The sequence below is a fragment of the Cuculus canorus genome, chromosome Z, assembly GCF_017976375.1.
Source record: "Cuculus canorus isolate bCucCan1 chromosome Z, bCucCan1.pri, whole genome shotgun sequence".
NCBI classification, from domain to species: domain Eukaryota; kingdom Metazoa; phylum Chordata; class Aves; order Cuculiformes; family Cuculidae; genus Cuculus; species Cuculus canorus.
This window is the reverse complement of record NC_071441.1, coordinates 65872415-65893781: the sequence shown is the minus strand read 5'-3', so window position 1 is coordinate 65893781 and position 21367 is coordinate 65872415. Positions and strand designations below refer to the sequence as shown.

Genomic DNA, 21367 nt, shown 5'->3' with positions numbered 1-21367 from the left:
TTAGTTCCTGGCCCTGACTCAAATTGTATAGACTGTTTCTGATGGTTTTGAGTACATGACTGCTCACTTAGACTTGGAGACATCATGATCCAGTTTTTTAGTTCTTAGCTATACTTTTGGCAGAACTTGAAATCAAAAGCATCCAGGTTCTCCCATATGTGTTTTTAAACTGAATTTTTATAAAATCCTAGTATTTTTATACCTTCATGTTACTAAAATAAAAAAAAGCAAAGACGCTGTCTTCTGAAGAAATAAATTAATTATCTTTGGTTTGATTCCAATTATGAAGATCCTAAACTTCACTTCTGAAAAACTGAAGCTTTTTATTTCCTATCTTTAGTGATTCCTATATTGTAAAATAAGGAATTTCCACTTACTCAAACTCCCTATTTCAGATAAAGTTCTTTAAGCACTGTGAAACATCCCAAGGAGTTTTGCATCTTACATGCACAGGACTTCCTGAGGCGATAGCAAGAGTTCAAACAGTCAGCCTGTAGTTTCTTCTAGGAGCCAGCTTGTGTGTTCTGTTTTATACTTGCTTTTTCACACTGGCTGATAGGATGGCTGTTCTTCATAAACTGCTATATTTCATTATCTATTAGTAGGGCTGTCATCTCAGAAGAAAGCAAGTCTTCAGAAGGGCCCTTGTACACATGTTCAGATAGCCTGTGAGCCACCCGTTCCAATCCTGCTCATGAGTACAGTCGGCCAAACCTGTATAGCAGCATCGGGCAGCTGCTGGAATTCCCTGTAAAGCAGTTTCATTTGCAGAGCTGCCAAATACCCAGATTTTGCCAGATCTGGCCAAGTTTCAAGAAGTTTGTCAGTTGCGCTTGGATCGGAGCATAGCCTAGATGGTTGGAATTTTTTTGTATGCACGGCTTGGAAGCAGCTGCAGCTTGGTTTATGTGGAGGTAGAACCTTGTGCCCTTCTTAGCATCAGGAACACTGTATGTGCTCCTTGCACTCCTCTTATTGGAGCTGGCAAGGGAGCACAAGGGAAGTGTGCCTTTCGTGGATCTGGCCAGAGCGGGGCTCGCTAAGGCTGGAGGGGACAGGGCTAAGTTGTTTTTCAGATTTATATCTACATAATGGGCTGCAGTTGTTTTACAAGTTTTTCAAAGACTTATGCAATCATGTGAACTGTATGTGTAGATTTTAATTACACCAACTGGCTGCTACTGGCTTAAAAATGTATGATCTAGGAGGAGAAAGGGAACAGCCGAAACAGGGCAATGTGCAAATATTGGCTTTGTTTCATTTTCTTTAGCTTCTAAATGATCTTTCAGGCAGTAGTCTAGGCTGATGGCTGCTTATTTCTTGGGCTTATATATATCACTTTTGCTTTTTCTGCTACCTCCTTTACAGGTACTTTCTGTGTTTGGAAATTACTAACTTGAAAATGTAGGAAAGCTCTGAAGCTGTCTTTCCCTGCACTTCTCTACATTCCAGTCATTACTTCTCTTCAAGAATATGGAGAAATTTTAGTAGTATAGTTATTCTGAAATGCAAAATAAAAATATATTGCCTTTTTCATTTAAAGAGTTCATAAAAACAAATGTTAAGAGGTCATTTTAACCAGTGGTCTCTGAAGAATGTGTTACAAGTAGATTAGTCGCTAGGAGTATTATTATTGCACTTGGTTTGTATTTCCCCTGTGAAATAAGACAAGCTCACTTCATACAGTTTAATAAAAAAAATTATCCAAATAGTTCTGTTGCTTCAAATCTGAAGAGATCTGAAGTGTTTTAAATGTAAAAGTCACAGAAACTGCATCACGTCACATAAGGATGTCCATGCTCTTTGGTTCTTGGAGCACTATATGCAGTTCTTAAGCCTTGCTGGATTTTCATGCAACAAAAGTATTTTCTTTAGATTAACTTTTAGTCAGTTGTTCTCTGCCTTTCCAGCCTTTTCCTGGCCTCTTGTTACACTAACATGGTTTGAGATTTCCTTGCTCTGGTTCCATGACTTTTCATGTATTAAGGTGGTTATTAGCATTTGCTGGCACATAGGCAGCAGTACTACACAGGTTGTGTTGGAGGATGAAGGCTAAGGGAAGTGCTAGTCATGATCTCGTTGTTAGGCTTAGTTTTAGCTCTGAACTGTGTTCTGGCGTTGCAAGAAGGTTCAGCAGATGGTTAGCTGGTTTTATCTAATTCAAGGAGGAAGTTATTTTGATATGGATGTGTCCATGGCATCCCCAGGGCTATCACCCTGTGCTAAAAAGATGTTTTGTTGGAAGGCATATATATTGAGAAGCTAACTGTGCACTACTTTGGGCTTTAGATGTGGGATTTTTTTTTAAAGAAATTATCAGAAGGAATCTCTCCTGCTCCTCTGAAGTTGGCCTTAGAGACACAAGCGACACTGCTCTCATTTCTATGTTCCTTAAGCTTTTTGAGACTTCATTGTTCCTTATACTTTGTCCATTTTCCTATGCTACAATACCAAAAATAAAAGTAGTATTTCAAAACTTCAGACTTCCTGTCAACACCTAGGAGTGCCCCGGTGCTTGCCCTTGGCGGAATCTCTGTTGCAATTTGCTGACGTTAGTTATGGAGGGACTTAAAAAATGGACACTCTGCAGGAAACTTCATATGATGAATCTAAATTGTGAACACCTAGGTTAACAGTTCATGGTACATAGAAGAAAAGTTTATACGTTTCAGACTTGAAGTAGGAGTTTGTGGTAATGTGGTGACATTGGTTGCCAAAGAAAACTGTGCAGGAAAATGGAACTGCTGGAACACAACCTGAGAATGAAAAATATAAAGCTGCTGGGGATCCCAGAAATCTCTCTGAAGAGCAGCTATGTGGATATTTTTGCTGAGTTTGAAGGCTAAAATCAGGAGTCTGTAGCTTGCCAGCTCCTGTGTTGCATGATGCAATGGCTTCTTTCCTATTAAGAAAACAGCTATTCAGCAGGCTTTCCTTTTATTAATTTCCTATAGCTCGAGGTGTGTGTGATTGAAACAAGACCTTTTATGCTGTGAGGCAAAGCTGGGAACTTTATATAAAAACTGCGTTGTTTAGGGCTTTTTTTTTTTTGAAAGCTGTCCCAGAATATATGCTATTGCAGAAATGGTATGTAGGGGTTTTGCCAGAGAGTTTTGTATGTATTGGGGGAGGGCAGATGGCATCTCATGTTTACACAGAAGACAGGAGAACACAGGCTGTGTGCATTGCTTCACTTAGCAGTGGCCGGTGCTAAGGGGGAGATAGAGGGGAAAATCTCCCACATCTCCTAGTAAATCCATACCTGCCTATGTAAACTTAAAATCTTTGTCTCCCTGTACTTGAGAAGATGTCAGTAGCAGCTCATTGATTGAATGTCTTAGAAAACTAAGTATGCTGAGTTCTAAGTTTGTAATGGTGCCAAGTCTGGTTTGAAAACAAAATGTATTTCCTGTTTTTCCTAAGCTGATTCTGGCACTCTTGTGGCTGCATGCATGTGTGACAAGATCATGACATGGTCTGCCAGCACTTAATGAAAACCCATGTTTGTTACATTTACTCTTAGAAGGGGATGAAATAGAAGCAGTATGAAGCTATGGCTTTTATTTGTTTTAAAAAAAAAATAATCAAAACCTGAAGAACTAGTAACTATTGATAATGATACCTGTAAATAGTTGATTTTCATTTATAACAGTCTGATTTAACAGAATCACTAGGTTGGAAAAGACCTCCTGGATCATTGAGTCCAGCCATTCCTATCAACCACTAAACCATGTCCCTGAGTATCTCATCCACCCGTCTTTTAAATACCTCCAGGGATGGTGACTCAACCCCCTCCCTGGGCAGCCTCTGACAGTGCCCAGTGACCCTTTCTGTGAAAAATTTTTTTCTGATGTCCAGCCTGAACCTCCCCTGGCACAGCTTGAGGCCATTCCCCCTTGTCCTGTCCCCTGACACCTGGGAGAAGAGGCCAGCTCCCTCCTCTCCACAACCTCCTTCCAGGTAGTTGTAGAGAGCAATATGGTCTCCCCTCAGCCTCCTCTTCTCCAGGCTAAACAACCCCAGTTCCCTCAGCCGCTCCTCATAAGACTTGTTCTTCAGCCTCTTCCCCAGCTTCGTTGCTCTTCTCTGGAGACGCTCCAGAGTTTCAACATCCTTATTGGAGTGAGGGGCCCAGAACTGAACACAGGATTCAAGGTGCAGTTTGCCAAACATCTGGATGGTTCCTCCATTATTAAATGATCTAAGACTTGCATCTTCTTGAATGAGTGACTATATCTTGATAATGCAGTCAGGGAAAGATATAAATTCTGTGACTTTCACAGGGAAACATTCATGGTTTAATCTTAGTTTTTAGGCTTATGGTGAAATTCTACATACTGTTCCTTCCTTTGCATTGACAGGGCACATGCACCTTTGACTGTGTAATGAAACAGTGGAAGGTAGCTTTGGTTTTCATCTGGTTTTGTTCCCTGTTCCAGTGCACCAGCCACACAAGTACCAACCTACATGTGCTGATGCAAGGAAGAAGCAGGACTAGAAAGTTGCCGCTTGTGGAAGTGTAGTCCTTGCTGCAACAGTTACTACTGATAGCCCTGTCCAGGTTGGCAGAGAAAGGCAGAAAACACCTGCAGTTTTAAGACCATTCTGGGACCTTCCCAATCTTTAACTCTAAAGGTGATAATTTTTCTATTAATTAGATTCAGGATGTGTCAAAGTTTTGTTTTGTTTCAAAGGCTTATGTTCATATTTAGTTTTATGCTGATGGTATCTCAGATCATGCTCAGGAAAGTAAACCGTATTCTTTAATTACCTATAATTGTGCTACGTGCCAGAGGAGAGCACACTGATCTTGCTTCTCAGCAGCAGCAGCCTCTTCCTTAATGCACAGAATATGCGGCTCCCATGGCAGCATGGACTCCTCCAGGTCCGGTGTCAGGCACTCCAGCACTTCTGCCACTCAGCCTGTGATGGAAAACAATCAAAACCCAAATATAATCTAATGCATTTATTGTTGCTGTTATAATTGAAGTGGGAATTGAGGCTTTAAGGGATACACTGTAAACTAGGTGCAGCCACTAGTGTGTGTGAAAACTCAATGCAGACAATCAGCCAGGTTATCCGTGGGTCTCTTTCTCACGGAGATAGCTGGTGAATTGCCTGTCTAGTGTGGTGGCAGTGAAGCTTGAATATCTTTCATTTCTATATTTTTTTTTTTAGTCATCATTACAAAGGCTCCAAGCAGCTCTGTATCTTTATTGTATTAGTCTTGTTGTTTTGTGTGAAGGTATTGGTATTCGCGAAACCATAAATCATCAAACTGTTGGCAGACAAGTCAGACTTTTAAAAAGACAACAAACAATTGATGTACGTTGGAAAATGAAGAAGAGTGATCTTCCTTGTGGAGGGATGTTTTTACTCATAATAAACCTTGACAATGAGTGTATGCAATTTGATAGTCTATTTCAAACATTCTTGCACTTAAAATATTTTCAGAGCACTCAGATTAAAATGACAGAGAAAAATAGTATTATATGCCTGCATATGCATTTGACTTTTTTCAGCATTTGTCATAAATGAATACTGTATTTGCTATTTTCTATTAGCATCCATAACTAAACCATGTTCTTTTATTTGCTTTGGATTTTGGTAAGTAATGTGTCGGACTGCTTTCAGGCCCTCTATGAATTTCAGGCCCTCAGAGAATTCTAATTTTGCCTCAAAAAAATTTCTGGACTGTGGCCTTGTTGAACAGACATGGAGCCCTGTGATTGGGTGTAATTGTTCTGCTCTTTTTTTCCTGTTTTTTGTCTTTTCACAGCTGAAGATTTCCTATTTAGAAGGCTACTGTCTTAATTTAAGACTTCACATTTATTTTTTCTTTCTCTATCGTGTTCCACTCTACTTTCACGGCATTTATGTATATGGACTATCCAGTTGTTTTAAGCCAGCTGTCAAAATAACATTCACTAAGGGGATTGTGCTCAGTTTTGCAGGATGTAGCTCTGCAAATGGTTAGGCAGAGAACCTGGGTATGGCAGACCCATGTCCTATTGCTAATGCCGCTTTAACAAGCTCAATTAGCTCCATTATTACAAGTCCAACCTCTAAACATGGATTCATTCTGTTCTTCTACCTCTGGTGAGGTGGTTTGCAAAGAAATGTGTAATGTGAGCTATGTAGTGAAAATTACAGCCCCTTTCTGTTTGGGTTAGGCTGTCTGGCATTTAAATAATTTCTGGAACACATTTGCAGGCTTTTAGCAAAGACCAGCTTTAGCTGAGCTCTGGAGCTTTGTCTGTCAGATACTGGAGAAGCCTCTGTTCCCTTGATAGCATGACTTTATAACCAAAATGTGGAAAAGGTCCTTTGCCCTGAATAAGGGATGGGATCATTTAGGAGAGTTTTAAGCACTTCACCAGCTGACACCTCCTGCCTGTAAGAAATCTACTGCTTAAAACTAGTTCAGGGATGTCACACACAGCTGTCCACACTGTTCAGTTGCCAGGCATTCATAAAGAGCATCTGGAACATGTTGCCCAGGGAAGTTGTGAATGCCCCATTCCTGGAGTGGTTCAGGGCTAGGTTGGATGAGGCTTTGAGCAGCCTGATCCGGTGAAAGGTGTCCCCGCCTATGGTGTGCATGGGATGGAACTGGATGATCTTTAAGGTCCCTTTCAACCCAAACTATTCTAGACGTCTATGATCTCTCTGTCAATGAATTTGAAAAATGTTATTTGAGTAACATTTCTGATCAGGAAATTTGAGGTCCTGACAAGACTTTGAGGTGATAGTTTTGTAGCTGTTTGCCAGTTGACCCCTAATCTGATGAAATTGTGTTCACAAGGGCTGTTTACTCCATCTGGGCTTTGTGTTCGTCCCAAAGAGCATAACTTTTACTTTATCTTGTTAAGGACTGAGTTGTTACGAGACTTGTTCGTTCTGGTAGGGAAAAGCAATGTTAACCAACTGATCTTTATCAGCTGCTGCAGAGGTGGTTCTCAGATGTTGAATTGCTTCATTTCTGGATCCAGTGCTCCTCCGCTGCACTGAAAGATCTGGAGACAATAATAACAAAACATCCTGCCCCTCAGGAAGAACAGAAGTGTTTTACAGCAATAAAAGAAATGTATCTAAAATCAGTTCAGGCTGGGGTATCAAGATGTGCCTCTGTTAGTAACAGGCTTATCCGTTCTGAAGGGAAAACAATTTAAGTTGTAGTGGGATTTCAGGCTGAATGGGAATTCATCCCTCAGTGTGGCCCTTGCTCCAAATCAAGCCTTACATTTTTGGTTTTGTTTGCCAAAGCCATTGCACAACCAGGAAGTGGGAGGAAAAGTTGTTTGCTTTCATATCAAGGGAAATTTATTCATGAAGGATGCAAGTAAAATGCACCACTGCTTAAGGCTTCCAGATGGTGAGAACTCCAGTGTTTGGAAACCTGCAGCTTTTGCCCCAAATATTTTGGGAAAGTTTACATAGCTTGTAAAGAACTACTCTATATTGAAATGAATGTCTACAGGCTTCTTTGTTTCAAGAGCCTCCCTTGCTGCAAGGGAGCCCTCAGTAGCTTCTACTAAAGTGTTTGGTTGTTTTGGTTGTTCTTCTTTAAAAAACTGAAAAGGAAAATAAAAGGCGGAAGGCTGTTAACTTTACAATCACAATTACTGCTTAAGGGGAGGTATTTGCCCAGCAGTCAGTAAATACTCTCACTTAAATATGCATGTTATAGGTTCATCCCAGTCTGGAGTCATTCTCCTCCCTTGAACAGGGCTGATGTCCTAGTAAGCCAGTTCAGTTTACTAAACCAGCATCTAACTATGTCCCCCATTCCCCTCTCAATTGCTTCTAGTTTATTAAGAAAGAATATCTCACCACAAGGTTATGTGAGAGATAGTAGCAGTACAAGGACGTAGGGAGGGGACACAAAGCAAGCATTAGGGAGGGAGCTGTGGCTTAGGTCACTGTATAAATGACTGAGAGTGAAACCTTATCATCCTCTCACTTTACGAGACTCTCCAAATAGCTTCTGTATTTTTTTTTTTCTCATTAGATCTTTACATCCTTCCCACATACTCTCTCATCTTTCTTACCCCCTGTACTGCTTACAGATGATGTTTCTTTCATCCCATCAGTTTGGGAGAAGCAATATTTTTAATTGGGTCTTTCTTGAAAATATTTTTGTCTGTGTGAAACAAAACATCTCAGTGTGTGACAACTCATTGAGATCGGCCAGGGGAATTGTTTGCGTTGGTGAGGCTGATGTGTTCACAGGTGCATAGCCTGAAAGGAGTTAAGTTTTTCTTCTCTTTGGTACTTTACTTGCTATCTGATTTTACCTAAATAAAACTTATTTTGCACTTGCGCATTCATGTTGCATTTGGCACCATCCTACGCAGCCTGTACATAAGACCTCAGTGTTCCAGATTTAGCCAAGTAATTATTATTCAGGTATTTATTATTCCTGGGAATATTGTCAAGCATAAGTGAGCTGAGTCAAGTGCATTCTTGACAGGCTTCGTAACACTTATGTGACTTTTTTTGTATTTTGTGTCTACAGAAACGTATCTGAGAGTATTCGGTATTTCCTGGTATGTTGCTGAATTAGAGGTGTTGGAACTTGTCAGAGTCCTTTTGTGACCCTTCCCCAGCCATTTTCCCAGAGTCTGAGAAACCACTTCTTCTAAAGAAGAATGTTTACACAACTTTGTATTGGTCACCAAGTACATGAAGTTTTGATTTTGAATGGCTTGAGAACAGCCAGTGACAGTGCTTTTTATGCTCTTGGAAGTGTTAACTCTTCAGTTTGTTTATGGCAGTAATAAGCATGAGGATGAGCACAGAGGATATTTTTCTATTTGCATAAGTGTAAGCACTGCCTGTCTGCCATTTGCAGTCAGCAGCAGCCACTGTGGTAGGAGTCCGTGTAGTTGCTGTCCTTGATAGAGGACTCTGTTCTAGGACCTCTCCTCTTTTGATTAATTCTCCACCTTTCCCCAGATCTTATCTATAGGTCTTTTTTCTGCTTAGTTTTCAAGAAGGCTGCAAAGAAGTCTAGGGCTTAAAGAAACACAGTGTTGCAGTTCACATACTCTGTGCCAGAAATATCTGTTTCATTCCTGCCTGTTATTCCCAGTTTCCCTGGTTAGCAGGCTGAACTTTCAGTGTTAGTTTTAGCATTTAAAGGAAGCAGTTGTTAAAAATGTAAACAGCAGTTTTAATACTACTTAAATACAGTAGTTGGTGTGGCTACGTGATTTGGTATGTTCCAGGGTAAAATCCGCTTAACAAGGGGGTACATGATGTTGAAAATCAATATCTCCTTTAAAAGATATTAGAAAACATCCCAAAAATACTGGCTTTTTCAGTTTGGGGAGTGCTGAAGGTCCCAACTTTTCACATGCAGTTTAATAATAATTGGAAGCGTTTTGTCTTGACTTTGTTTTACACATTACTCTCACTGGAAAACAGCTCTGTATATCAAGCAAATATTAGTTGGACCCATGGGGAAGGCAGTATGTTCGCCTATACTGTGCCTGTATCTCAAGACTCACTAGTGTTGTCATGGTATGCATCAGGAGGACATAAACTTAACTCTTTTCAGTAGCTTTTCCTTCATTTTTAATTCCCAGCAAAATTAAGTTAGCAGCATGTGTATAGGACCACTTCTGTGAATCTTAAGATGCTAAGGATTTCAAACATGAACCTTCAGCTGTAAAAAGGCTTGAATTCTTTGGTTTGTTCTGTAATTGTATTTTTGGTAACTGATGCTGTTGATGTCATCCTGCCGTGGTGTGTTTGGTAACATCTGCTATATCCCACTGTTGGGTAATTGAGGTGGAAAGCCAAACCAAGAATTGGAGAACTACATCTCTAGCATAGTCTTACAAATATCCAGTAGCTTTGATTTCTCCAGGTGATATTCACAAATGCTAAAGGTTTTTTTTCCTTCCTCTACGTGGAAAAAAGGTGAACTCTGTAAAGGACAGTGCAGAAGCACAACTTGATTTAATGTGATTTAGGAGCAGAATCACCTTTCAGAGGAGCTAAATTTTGACCCTTGAAAGAATTAGAATGACTAGAGTAAAGACAGTAATTGGAAACTTTTTCTTGATTGGCATGGGTTAATGAGACAACAGCCTGTGTAAAAGTATGACTGCAAAAACTTTGTGAATGTGCTTTCTTAATTTCAGAGCTATTATCTTCTTGGGAGGCAGTGGAGGGATGCCAAAAGGTCTAAGGGGAGAACTTGCCGGTACTTAGTTTGTGAGTGAAAGAGGATGGAGGTCTTAATAACAGAAAAGTTACATGTAAATGCTTTCTTCCAGTTTTCACCTGGCAGCCACCAAAGGGCATGCAGAGTGCCTCAGGGTCATGGTGACGCATGGTGCAGATGTGACAGCCCAAGATGGTGCAGGTATGTCTCTGTGAATCTACATGTGTACCATACTCAGTTTGCCTATATAGTTCTTGATGTGCAGGCTGCAACTGCAGATTTCACAACGCTGCTTTGCCCCATACACTGTTTAGCAGTTGTAACACTTGCAGATTTAGGCATACCTACTTTTCTGACATTGAATTCACGTTCTAAAGCCCTTCTTTTACACTGATACCATAAATGTCAGCATTTACAGTGCACTCCAGTTGGAAAACAGTTGCTCAATTCTAATTTTTTTTATTTTATTTTTTAATTTAAAAAAAAAATCCCCCTCCCCTAATTCTTTTTAACTTGATTTGAGACTTTGTGTAAGTTAAAGCAAGATCTTTGGTGTTACTTTTATGTGCACCCAAACAATTAGTCCCATTAGCATTACAGGAGTTGCAGTTAGACATTTCGTCAGGATTACAACATATTGAAAAGAGCTAATACAAGCCAAAGGCCAAAACAGAGCTGAGAGTTACTAAGTATGCTGTTTCAGCCCGCTAAAGTCTTATGCCTTAATAACTGCTGCACTAGGAGAGTGATGGGAGCTGAATTTGAAGCTGGCAAACACTTCTTAATAGATTTTAGTTGACATATCTGTGGAATCTGTGCCCAGCATTTTCTGTGGCTAGCAGAGTCACCTGAATGAGCTGTCAGCATTCTGTCTCTCCACTAATGATCTGTAAATGCTGGGCTCAAGGATTCAGTTTTGGCCACTGACTGCAGCCTGAGGAAATTTCTGTCATACATGGAAATTATTTGCTTCTACAAGGAAGTGTCTGTGATACTGGAAGAAGCATTCAGATTCTACATAATGATAAGAAAATGTATGTACCTGATACAGACAGCTATTCAGAATTCAGACTTCATCTTGCCTGAGGATTTATTAGTTGTTTGGATAATAAGACGTTTGCTGCTCTCACTTGAGTGTGTCAAACCAGTACTCATTAGGGAAAGCCTTGTCTGTAATAGTCACATTATTTACAGTGAGATTCTGTTGTCACAAGTGGCACTGTCAGTAGTAAGTACTAAATCTTGTCTCCTTTTCTTAATTACATAGGTAATCTTTTTCTGTCTTGTCTCTTCAACTTTTCAGATGCTCTTTAAGATTAAACTAGAGGAGAGGCTGCAGTCTTCATAAATCCATAGTCAGTAAATTACTGTATTGCATAGCTACACATGAGCTCACAGATGGCTAAATAAATTAACAGAAAAGGAAATCTGTGAGATGCAAACCAAGGAGTCCTCTTCTACATGCACTCCATGGATGATACAAATTCATTGTACTGGTAGCTGGTGAATTTGACTGGTTTTGCTCTTGGTGCTTGTTGCTTTTTCATTGCCAGATGGAAGAAATCTTGAAGACACTTGAGAGACATCTCTCTGCAAGGGAAGCTGAGTAGCATAGGAAAATTGTTTTTTAAGAAACAAACATAACTGCACAATCTTAGGCTTATTTCTGCTAAAGTATAGTTTGACATAATGTTTGTGTCCTACCTTTATATGAAAGTAGATATTAAGATCATTCTGTTACCTGCCTGAACAAGTCTGTCATAAATATGTTCTGTTCAATGTAGGTTTTTATTTTATTTTCTCTGGGCTTATTTTTCACGTGTTGTGATACAAACAAGGTGAATAATTCAAAATTTTGCCTTTGTCATGGAAGAGTTTATTCCTGTGCTTTGGCATGATTGAATACTTAATTTGCTGTGCTTTCATTCATTCAGGGCACAGTGCTTTACATCTTGCAGCAAAGAACAGCCACCCTGATTGCGTTAAGAAGTTACTTCAGGTAAAGTAAAAATTTTGATTTTTTTTCTAAGTTTTCCTATTGTTCCTGTAGGTTGACCTTACTAGATATATATATAATTCCCTGCTAATAATCTGCATCACACTGCTATACTGTTTTCCTGTCTCTTGCAGTCAAGATTGGTGCTGGAGGTTTAGACCTTTTAAGAACTGTGACTGAATGATAGAAAACGGTGTGGTATCTTCCCTGAGCGGTGCAGAAGTAGAGTTTTCCATGTGAAGCTGATCTGACACAGCAGGACTGTGTTTCAAGCAGGCTGCAGCTTCTAACTTCCTGTGTTTTGTCTGTGTGGTTGGATGGCTTGGAAGTAGATGGGTTAGGGCGTATAGATATAAAGGATTTTTTTACTTCTGGGGCAGTTTTGATATTGTTCCACTGGAATGCTTTCTGTCTGTTGTTGACCATAGAAATGTCTGTTATGTTTAAAGTCAAAGGGAGAAGAAACCAAAGTAGTTCAGATGCTGAAAGTACGGAAATACTCAAATTTCAGTGAAGTGTGGCAAAGGACAGTGAGAAGTTAGAAAAGGAGAAGAAAGAAAGGGGAGAGAAAATTAAAAAAAAAAAAAAGTGATGATGAAGAGAAGATTGCTGAGGCTGAAGATGTGTATTACTAAGCAAGTCCATCTCGACTCCATTTCAGAAAGCCAAATGAGTTTTGGTGGAGGTGACCAGAGCAATAGCATGTATTTTTAGTAGTTTAGGGTTATTGGTAAGACTGTGGCTCAGACTGCAGGTGGGTAATAACGCTGCTTGGTAGTGCAATGGTAGAGAAAGAAGTGGATCCCACCCTCTAAATTGCTTTTCCCTGATTACCTCAGGGCTCTCCAGTTGTCCTGTGACCGTGTCAATCTCTCTGACAATATTAGTTCCAGTTTCACTCATTCCACCTCCCCATTTGTTGCAAGCTGATCCCCTTGTTCCTTCAGACCTGGAAAGGGTTATCATCACTCACTGAGGCTCCTCTCTTCAGGATTTCTTTGTGAATATCTGCCACGTGTAATGCAAACCCAATTGCAGCATAAACAGTGACATCAAGCCGTCACTGGTGGTATGGCATGCAGCAGCATCATTAACTCGGCAACTAGATCTGTTTGACATCAAATATGCTGCCCAGTCACAAACCAGCTACAGCCACAGAGTGCTTTTGTTGATATTTTTGCTAATTTTATTATAATATGCGTATTTCTAAATATGTTCATACTTGCAAACCCATTGGTAATATGCTGCAATGATTCAAGCTCTCTGGATTGCCTTCTTGTTCTGAGGACAGGATTTATGATATAAACTGTATGTGTGAGGAATGTATAATCTTCACATGCTGGAGCTGAGTTAACAGAGGCTAAATAACTTTTTACATAGGCAGAATCTTGACATTTTTGTTAGGGAATGTGGTAATCTATGTGAACCTATTTTCCTCTAAAATTATAGAAGTATTGGAGGCAGTGCTGTATTTGAAAGTCCAAAGCTCCCTAATGTCTGGTTTTTAGAAGCCAGTTATTTCAGTGTTATATTTTCTCATGTCCAAAGAAGAGCAAAGAAGCTGGTAAAAGTTCTGGAGCACAAGTCTTTATGATGAAGAGCTGAGGAAACTGGGGTAGTTTAGTCTGGAGAAGAGGAGGCTGAGGGGACGCATCGATCTCTCCAGCTAACTGAAAGGAAGTTGTAGTGAGGTGGGTGTTAGTCTCTTTTCCCAAATAACAAGCAACAGAACAAAAGGAAATGGTGTCAAGTTGTGCCGGGGACTTTTAGACTGGATGTTAGGAAAATTTTTTTTTTTCCAAAAGAATAGTCATGCATTGACACGGGCTGCCTCCCTGTGGACGTGGTGGAGTGTCCTTCCCTAGAGGTGTGCAAGAATTGTAGATGTAGCACTTCAGGACTTGAAGAGAACCTTCTAAACTAAAGATGGTTATTCGGCCTGGTGGTGTTGGGCTGATCGTTCGACTTGATGATCTTTGAGGTCTTTTCTAACCAAAATAATTCTGTGATTTTATGATTTGCTTTCTTTGCTGTAAACTAAAACTAAAATCTGTGCCAAAACAAGTCTTGGTAAAGATTTGAAATTTGATTTTATTTCTAATTTATTTATTACTCTGAAGTCTAGAGTGATCAGTAGTAGCTGGTGGCTTTAATAACACAAGATATAACTGGATTGTTGGAGCTTTTGTTTTTACAGTGCAGATAAAAGCCTTATTGCCTTCAACAGAAATAATGCAAGACTAACTGTCCTAGGATGTTTTTGCTTTAGCTCTTGCTGCAATGTTAAAAAAAATGATGGAGCTTTTCTGGGGCAAAGGAGAGACTTACTTTCCTCTTTTTTTTCCTAATTTAGTTTGTTCCAAAACTGTAACATTTTTTAGGGATTTCTCTGACTGTGAGTATTGCCTATGGCTTCAGTATAAGCTGGTACAAGGACAGAAGAGAACAGATTGGTAAAGAGGAAAGCTGTGCCTTTCTTTAGTATTCTTTCCTGGAGAAGTTTATAAAACTTTTCTCAAAGGTATTCAGCCCTCTGTCCTTAGCATCAAATGTGTTTTATTTCCTTGGTGTTTCTCTAATTGCTTTTTTTTCCTTCTGCTTTGGCAGAATAAATGCCCAGCAGACAGCACTGACAATTCTGGGAAAACAGCTTTACATTATGCAGGTAACTTCTTTGTTTAAAGCTTGTACTATTTATTTTGTCTTGTGCTGATATTCAGCCTGATAGAGCTTCTTGGCTTCTAATTATATAAATCTGGTAACTCTGCTGGATGATTTACAAACTGCAAGTGCTTTTTTTAGATAAATATTGTAGATTTTGAGTTGCAGTTAATTATGGTTAATAAGCATGACTTGCAGACTTGCAAATGGAGAACCATTGGAATACTTAAGGCTGATTTTACTTCATTCTTTAAAGGTGATATCTTCTCATGCTAATTTGGACTGTGAATATTGATTGTATTTCTGCATACAACTTGTTCATCCTTTTAGTCTTTTTCTCCTTTCGTCTTAAAATGGAGAAATGGAAGTTGAATTTATTTTCTTGGACCCCACTGTAATACTGCTGTTTTGCAAGCAGCAGTGTGGAACACAAATTTTGAAAACAGGATTTAATGGACTTCAGTTCAATGCTTGTCTTTTTTTTTTTTTACCTCTTTTTAGCTGCATGTGGTTCTCTTCAGGCAGTTCAACTTCTGTGTGAACACAAATGTCCAATTAACGTAAAAGATTTGGTACGTAGCTCTTCTGCTGTTGTGTACTTGGGAGCTTTTAGAGTCCTTCACTCCAGTTAACTTCAGGTGCAGCACTTCAAAGCAATGACATACTTATATTTCTTCTTATATTGGTGGAGGGAGTTCTTTTTCCAGCTTGCCATAGCAGAAATGTGGAGGTACTTCACAATCCAATACAGTATTGGCAGGATTTGCTTCCTGCATGTTGCTTTCACACATTTGTCCAAGTAGCTCAATTATGATACGTTTAAAACATGATAAATGTTTCCATTGACTCTAGTACGCCTTGGAAAAGGTGCATTACGTGGCCAAGTGCTGTGAAATGCTCACAAAGCCCGACCAGTGCATGGTAAATGTATGATGAGGAGGAAAAAAAGTATACTTGATGTAGTCTAAAGGGACAGAGACACTTCATTCAGTACTATGAAGTATCTACAGCTAAGCAGGTCTGTTTTGGGGAATGATGCAACTGCCTGTTAGAAATCCCTCTGATCCTAAGGACTTGACAGAAATGAGGCACAAAATATAAAACAAAAACAACAAAAAAACCCCAAACATAAAAATAGTTAAACTTGTTTGGTTTGGTTTTGACTTGGAGGTATCTCCTTCTTATCTGTTCTTTCTAATAAAAAAAAAAATCTATCACAGAGGTTAGACCTAAAATTGCAGCAGATGCATTTTAGAGGCAGAAAAGTGTTGTTCAGTAGAAGGCTGAAAATGTCCTCAGCTATATCATGGCTGAGCACAGGGTAGAGGGCAGCCAGGCAGCCTCAGTGGTGCATGACAAAATGATGACAAGTAAAGGTCAAACTTTGCTAATTCGTAAATTTTAGTCAGGTGCTAGAAAAAAAATAATCTCACTATGACGGTGTAACTGGTACCCAGAGACATCATGGTATCTTTGCCTTTTGAGATGCTTAAAACTTGACAAGACAAGTCTCTGGGCAATGTAGTGTAACTTGAAGCTTGCCTAGCTTTGGATTGAGAGCAAAGGGGGAGAAACCTGAGATAACCTTTAAAGGTGTCTTCCATCCATGTTAGTCTGTGATTATATGAAATGTTGTATATTTGCTTTGTACTTAGTTAAAATTATTGTTTTTATTGTGGAGCTACTTAAAGGTATTGGGTCGTGACAAAATCATCATGTTATAGCATTAAGCAAGTAGCAAAGGGAGTGCAAACAGCAAAAAGCATATATAGAAGTAAAGTTCATAGCTGACCTTTAGATCTCAGAGTGATATTTGTGAATGGGTGGATTATTGTTCATTGTTTTGTTTTCAATGCATTCCCAGGATGGGAACATACCTCTGCTGCTTGCAGTACAAAGTGGTCATATGGAAGTCTGCAAATACCTTCTGGATCATGGAGCAGATGTGAACACCAGGGATAAAAATGGAAGGTACAGCAATTTAACGTGTTAATTCTTCCCCAAGGCTGACTGTCACATGAAGCTTTCTTAAATCTTTCCCAAAATAGTTGTTGTTAGGTAAAATAATGCCTTTTGTACTACACAGTGTGTCCTAATGTTTGAGAAGGCTTACAGAGCTCTGCCTAGAGGGAAAGGCAAACCAGAAACTATGTAACTATAAAACTAGATATGCCTGTCAGATTTCCTCTGGGCTATCAGAGCAGTCAATCCGACTTTTAAGTCATTCCTGCAAGAATCTGATTGATGGCACTTACCCCACACATGTACAGTGTACAGTACATGTCCCAGTTTTAAATGTTGCTCTCTTTTTGGCATGGGTTAGCTTCTCCAAATTGAATCCTCAAACTGTTGCTGGGGAATAATATCTGTGAAGGATTCTTTTTTCTGCGATAATACAGCCAGAGCGGCAAGAAAGAAAAATACAGTAAAGCTACATAGCAGAAAAACTGTTGTCCTAGAAGGTTCCATTTGTTGCATGATTAGATAATGTCCAAGACCTGGTTTTAAAAAGCAACATCCTTATAGTGAAAAATGCAATTGTTTTGATGATACTGATGAAGATCAAGTCTTTGAAAATTATGGACTGTTTTATAAACAGTTGGCTAAACGGTGAAGGTAAAGCGGGATGTTGAGAAGACTTAACAGTGAAGTGACACCTATTAGCAGTCTTGATTATTATGTTTGACACAATGCTCATATTGTTCTTTGGCAACACCTGGGATGATAAGACTTGGCCCTAACTTGGTTTTTATTCGTCCAAAGTGCGTTAGTACACTCTTCGCTTTAAGTTCTCTAAAGAAAACCCCTTTGTTTTGATTGGTTTGAATGATGTTATCGATGCTTTGAACCTGAGGTACTGCCCACTCTTGGACCTCTGCCTTCCCCTCACTGTCTTACTGTTTAATCAACAGACAGTGTTAAAAGTTTCTAGTTTAATTGAATGAAGTCATTTCATTTTTTATTTTCTGTTTTTAAGAAGGTACTGTGTGTAGAAGCAAGCACATGATAAAAAATGGATTATAACTCTTTACTTCTTGCTCTCCTTCTGACAAGGAGAGTAACTAACTACTCCTGCATCTTGTGTGTGTGCACAAGAGTGATTAAGTTTTTACTGAAAAAGAAGAAGCCTTATTGGGAGACAAAATGGTATCTCAAATTTCCTGTCTTGTTTATTGATTATTTTGATAATCTAAAACCATCCATGTGATTCTGAAGGTCTTAGATAAGTTGCCACTTCACATCACTTTTCAGGACAGCACCACTTTTTAGAACAGCACCACTACAGCCATCGCTTCTACAGGGCTCACTCATTATAGGGAGTATGTTTAATTCATCAGTGAAATGATTGTCTTAATATCTAGCAAATATTGTCACTGTAGTAACTTTACAGTTTCATATCTGCACTGAGGAATGTGTTTGCCAGTGAACTTGGCCAACCCATTAGGCATGTTTTAATGTTGAGGAGGGAGAACTATGCACAAGAAGGAAATCACTATTAGAGCGTGCTTAAAAGGAGTGGTTTTCTATGTGTTAGTAATTATTCTGTACACCTCTTATGACCCCTCCAAATAATTGAGAAAAACAGATACAGCCTGTTTGGAAAACACTCCTGTATGCTACCCTTACTCTAGGATCTGGCACTGTCTGGCTTCCCTCTGTTGGAGAGGGAACTGATTGTGCTCTAGTGGACTTCTTGGGCTTTTCTTTAAACTGAGAGTAGATCAGGATTTGAGGTCAAACACATGCCTCAGTCTCACTGAAGAGCTTTAAGATTTGTTTGGCTTTTTGATTTAAATCTGTATGTCTGTTTTGTCTCCAAAGCAACATGTGAAGGAGAACAGCAATGAAGTAAATATTTCCATGTTGCCCCACTGCTTGCTGAGCTAGAATTGAAGTGTGGCAGTGAGATTTGATAGTCCGATTTTATCCTGCAGCCATTACTCTCTTAGCCTCTGGAACCCAACTTTTAAAATGTTTGGAGGCCTGTGCAAAGCATGCCAGGTCTTTGCAGAAGGTCCAGACGGGGAATATGGGGAAGAGGAAGAGGGGTAGGCAGGTGCTTGTAAGGAGAAACAACAGTCATATGTATGTGTCAATACATATGATAGTAAATTCTTGGTCTTTATTGCAGAATAACTGTCACACTTTTTTTCCTAAAATAAATGAGCTGCTTTTTAAAGAGTGCACTCTTGATACTTACTCGGTGTGTTTTGTTTGTTTTGTCCAGAACTCCTTTGATGATGGCTTGTGAAGCTGGTAGCCTTAATATGGTGGAAGCTTTCCTTAGGAAAGGTGCAGATGTCAGTTTGGTGGATGCCTTTGGACAGAATGCTATGCATTACTCCAAGCTCTCTGAAAATATAGGAATCCAGAATCTCCTGTCGTCAAAGTTATCTCAGGATGTAGGTATGTAAGAGATGCCAATCTGCAGTTTGTCACTGCTTGAACTGGCTACATGCATGTTTATCAAATGAACAAATTTACTTTTTCAAGTAGCCTGGGAAGTTTCAAAAGCCATCTTCAGATGGTCTTGCTCAGGCTTCCCAAAAGCAAGAAGATGTGATCTTGTGATCTTTGCTGTAGATAGTAATATAAAAAGAGGTATTTTGGAGAAAGAAAAGATAAGCTGGTATAGCAGCATCATGAGGCATCTTGCGTACAATTTGGAACAGATCCTTTTTTATTATGTGAAAGACTAAGTGGAACATACGGCTTCTCAGTAGAGGGGTTGGAGAAGGAACTAATGCAGGCAGATGATTTTATGGTCAAACTAAGATGGCTTTCTGAAATGGGAAGCTAATGTGCAAGACTATAGTAAGGATAAGAATTTTCACGATGCTTTAAATTTTATCTTGATATGAAACCAAAAAAGCAACAGAGGAAAGATACGGTTTAAACAGAATTTGGAGATTGAAGTATATGTCTCATATTGCAAACTTCAAAAACCAGACAAAGATGATGTGGGAAGTAGAGCTGAGAGATAGACTAGGAATGGCAAATAACTTTTTCTTTTATAGTTGTTCTTAATTCCATTTCTTTTCTGCTTCACAGATACAAAGTCACTGACAAAAGCAAAGCAGGTATTTACTCTTTTGATTTTAAAAATACTCAGGCTATGTAGACTTGTAACTGAAGAAAAACCAGTAATTGACATGACAAGAAGTACTAGTAAATGTCACTGTGAGATGCACTGCTCTAATGTGAAAGGGTTTTGTCACTTATTTAAGAAATGCGTTTTAAGAATATCACTTTTAGACTTAGCTTCTTTCTGTACCAGCAGCCAACACCCTCAGCAAGAGAAGAAATGGGGAGCGTGTGTGTGTGTATGAACACATGTGTGCCTGGAAGATAGACCGTTTGGGTTTTGAACTCCCTATCTCTTTAAACTGTAGAGAAGTTCATCTGGAAGAGTCCCCTATTTCCAAAACATACAGTTTAAGGTTGTCGCTGATTATGTCTTACTGGATACCCCCACCTATGAGAATTCCAGCATAGGCAATTAAATTAGGTTCTTATATTTTTTGTTTAGTGTCATATCTTGGAGTGCACATAGATCTTGTAGACCTGCTGGTGGTTGGAAAGGTGGCTGGACAAGGGTGTAATGCATTGGTTCTTTCCTTCTCTGAGTGGAGAGGTGGGTTTTTCGGAGAGCTCAGGCAGAAGCTGGTGGAGAGGAAAGATAGTAGCTGTTAAGAATGGCATGACTGGACTGTATATGAATGGAAGTATTTAATATCACTAGAGCTAAAACCTGTTGTCAGCTTCTGCTTTTTCACTAAATCTTGTTTGTTTTCACTGAAGCATGGATTACAAGAGGGGAGATTCTTATTGCCAGGCATGTTTAGTATCTTTGTGTTCGTAGAGATGTAGTCTTTGCATAGAAAACAATAAAGCACTGCATGATCTGCTGAAGTTTATATTAATGTGGGTTTTCATGTATTTATTTATTTTTAATAAAAAAACTTGCTCAGACTTTACTAACCAAACTAACAAACCTACCTTTTCTGGCTGGTGAAACTTTCAGCATGATCAAGGCTCTAAATTAAATTCAGAAAGAAGCGGAGCTGCAAAAAAACGCAAAGCCCCACCTCCTCCTACCAGTGCTATTCAGGTAAAGAAAAGACCGATTTTGAGATGCATTTAGGGGGTGAAAAGCATTTTGAACATTGTGGATGATGTGACCTGGATTTGCTCTGTCACTGTTAGTTTATGTGCCTGTCTTAACCACCCATACTTTTCCTGACATTAGGGTGATACCATGAAAGCATGTGTTGGTTAGGTTAACTAAGAAAAATTGCTTGAAATACAGCATGGTCTAAGATAAAACTGTACAAATGTAACTGTTCAATTGCTGCTTCCATCTAAAGTTGAAGGTCTTTCAGTTTTGGTGACTTCCGTGAGTATATAATGATGTGTATTCCGATAAAATATATATATATATATATATATATACACACACACACACACGCACAAATGCAGTGTACATATGATAGTAAAATACTTTAATAGGTTTATATAGTATCAAAATGCAGTTT

At 39.2% G+C, this 21367-nt stretch overlaps 1 protein-coding gene across 6 annotated transcripts in view; it reads left to right on the top strand.

Moving 5' to 3' along the window:
- Positions 1-21367, top strand: part of RAI14 (retinoic acid induced 14) — an 84952-nt gene that overhangs the window by 55183 nt on the left and 8402 nt on the right. For 5 of the 6 annotated variants that reach the window (XR_008447798.1, XM_054054312.1, XM_054054313.1 and 2 more), the window contains 8 exons: positions 10287-10375; positions 12109-12173; positions 14778-14835; positions 15333-15403; positions 16696-16802; positions 19060-19238; positions 19884-19912; positions 20857-20943. Coding sequence is in view for 5 of the 6 variants with exons in the window: in XM_054054312.1 (XP_053910287.1) it covers positions 10287-10375; positions 12109-12173; positions 14778-14835; positions 15333-15403; positions 16696-16802; positions 19060-19238; positions 19884-19912; positions 20857-20943 (685 nt within the window). In the remaining variant the exon portion in view is untranslated. The remainder of the gene's footprint in view (positions 1-10286; positions 10376-12108; positions 12174-14777; positions 14836-15332; positions 15404-16695; positions 16803-19059; positions 19239-19883; positions 19913-20856; positions 20944-21367) is intronic. The other variant, XM_054054315.1, reaches the window with a different exon arrangement.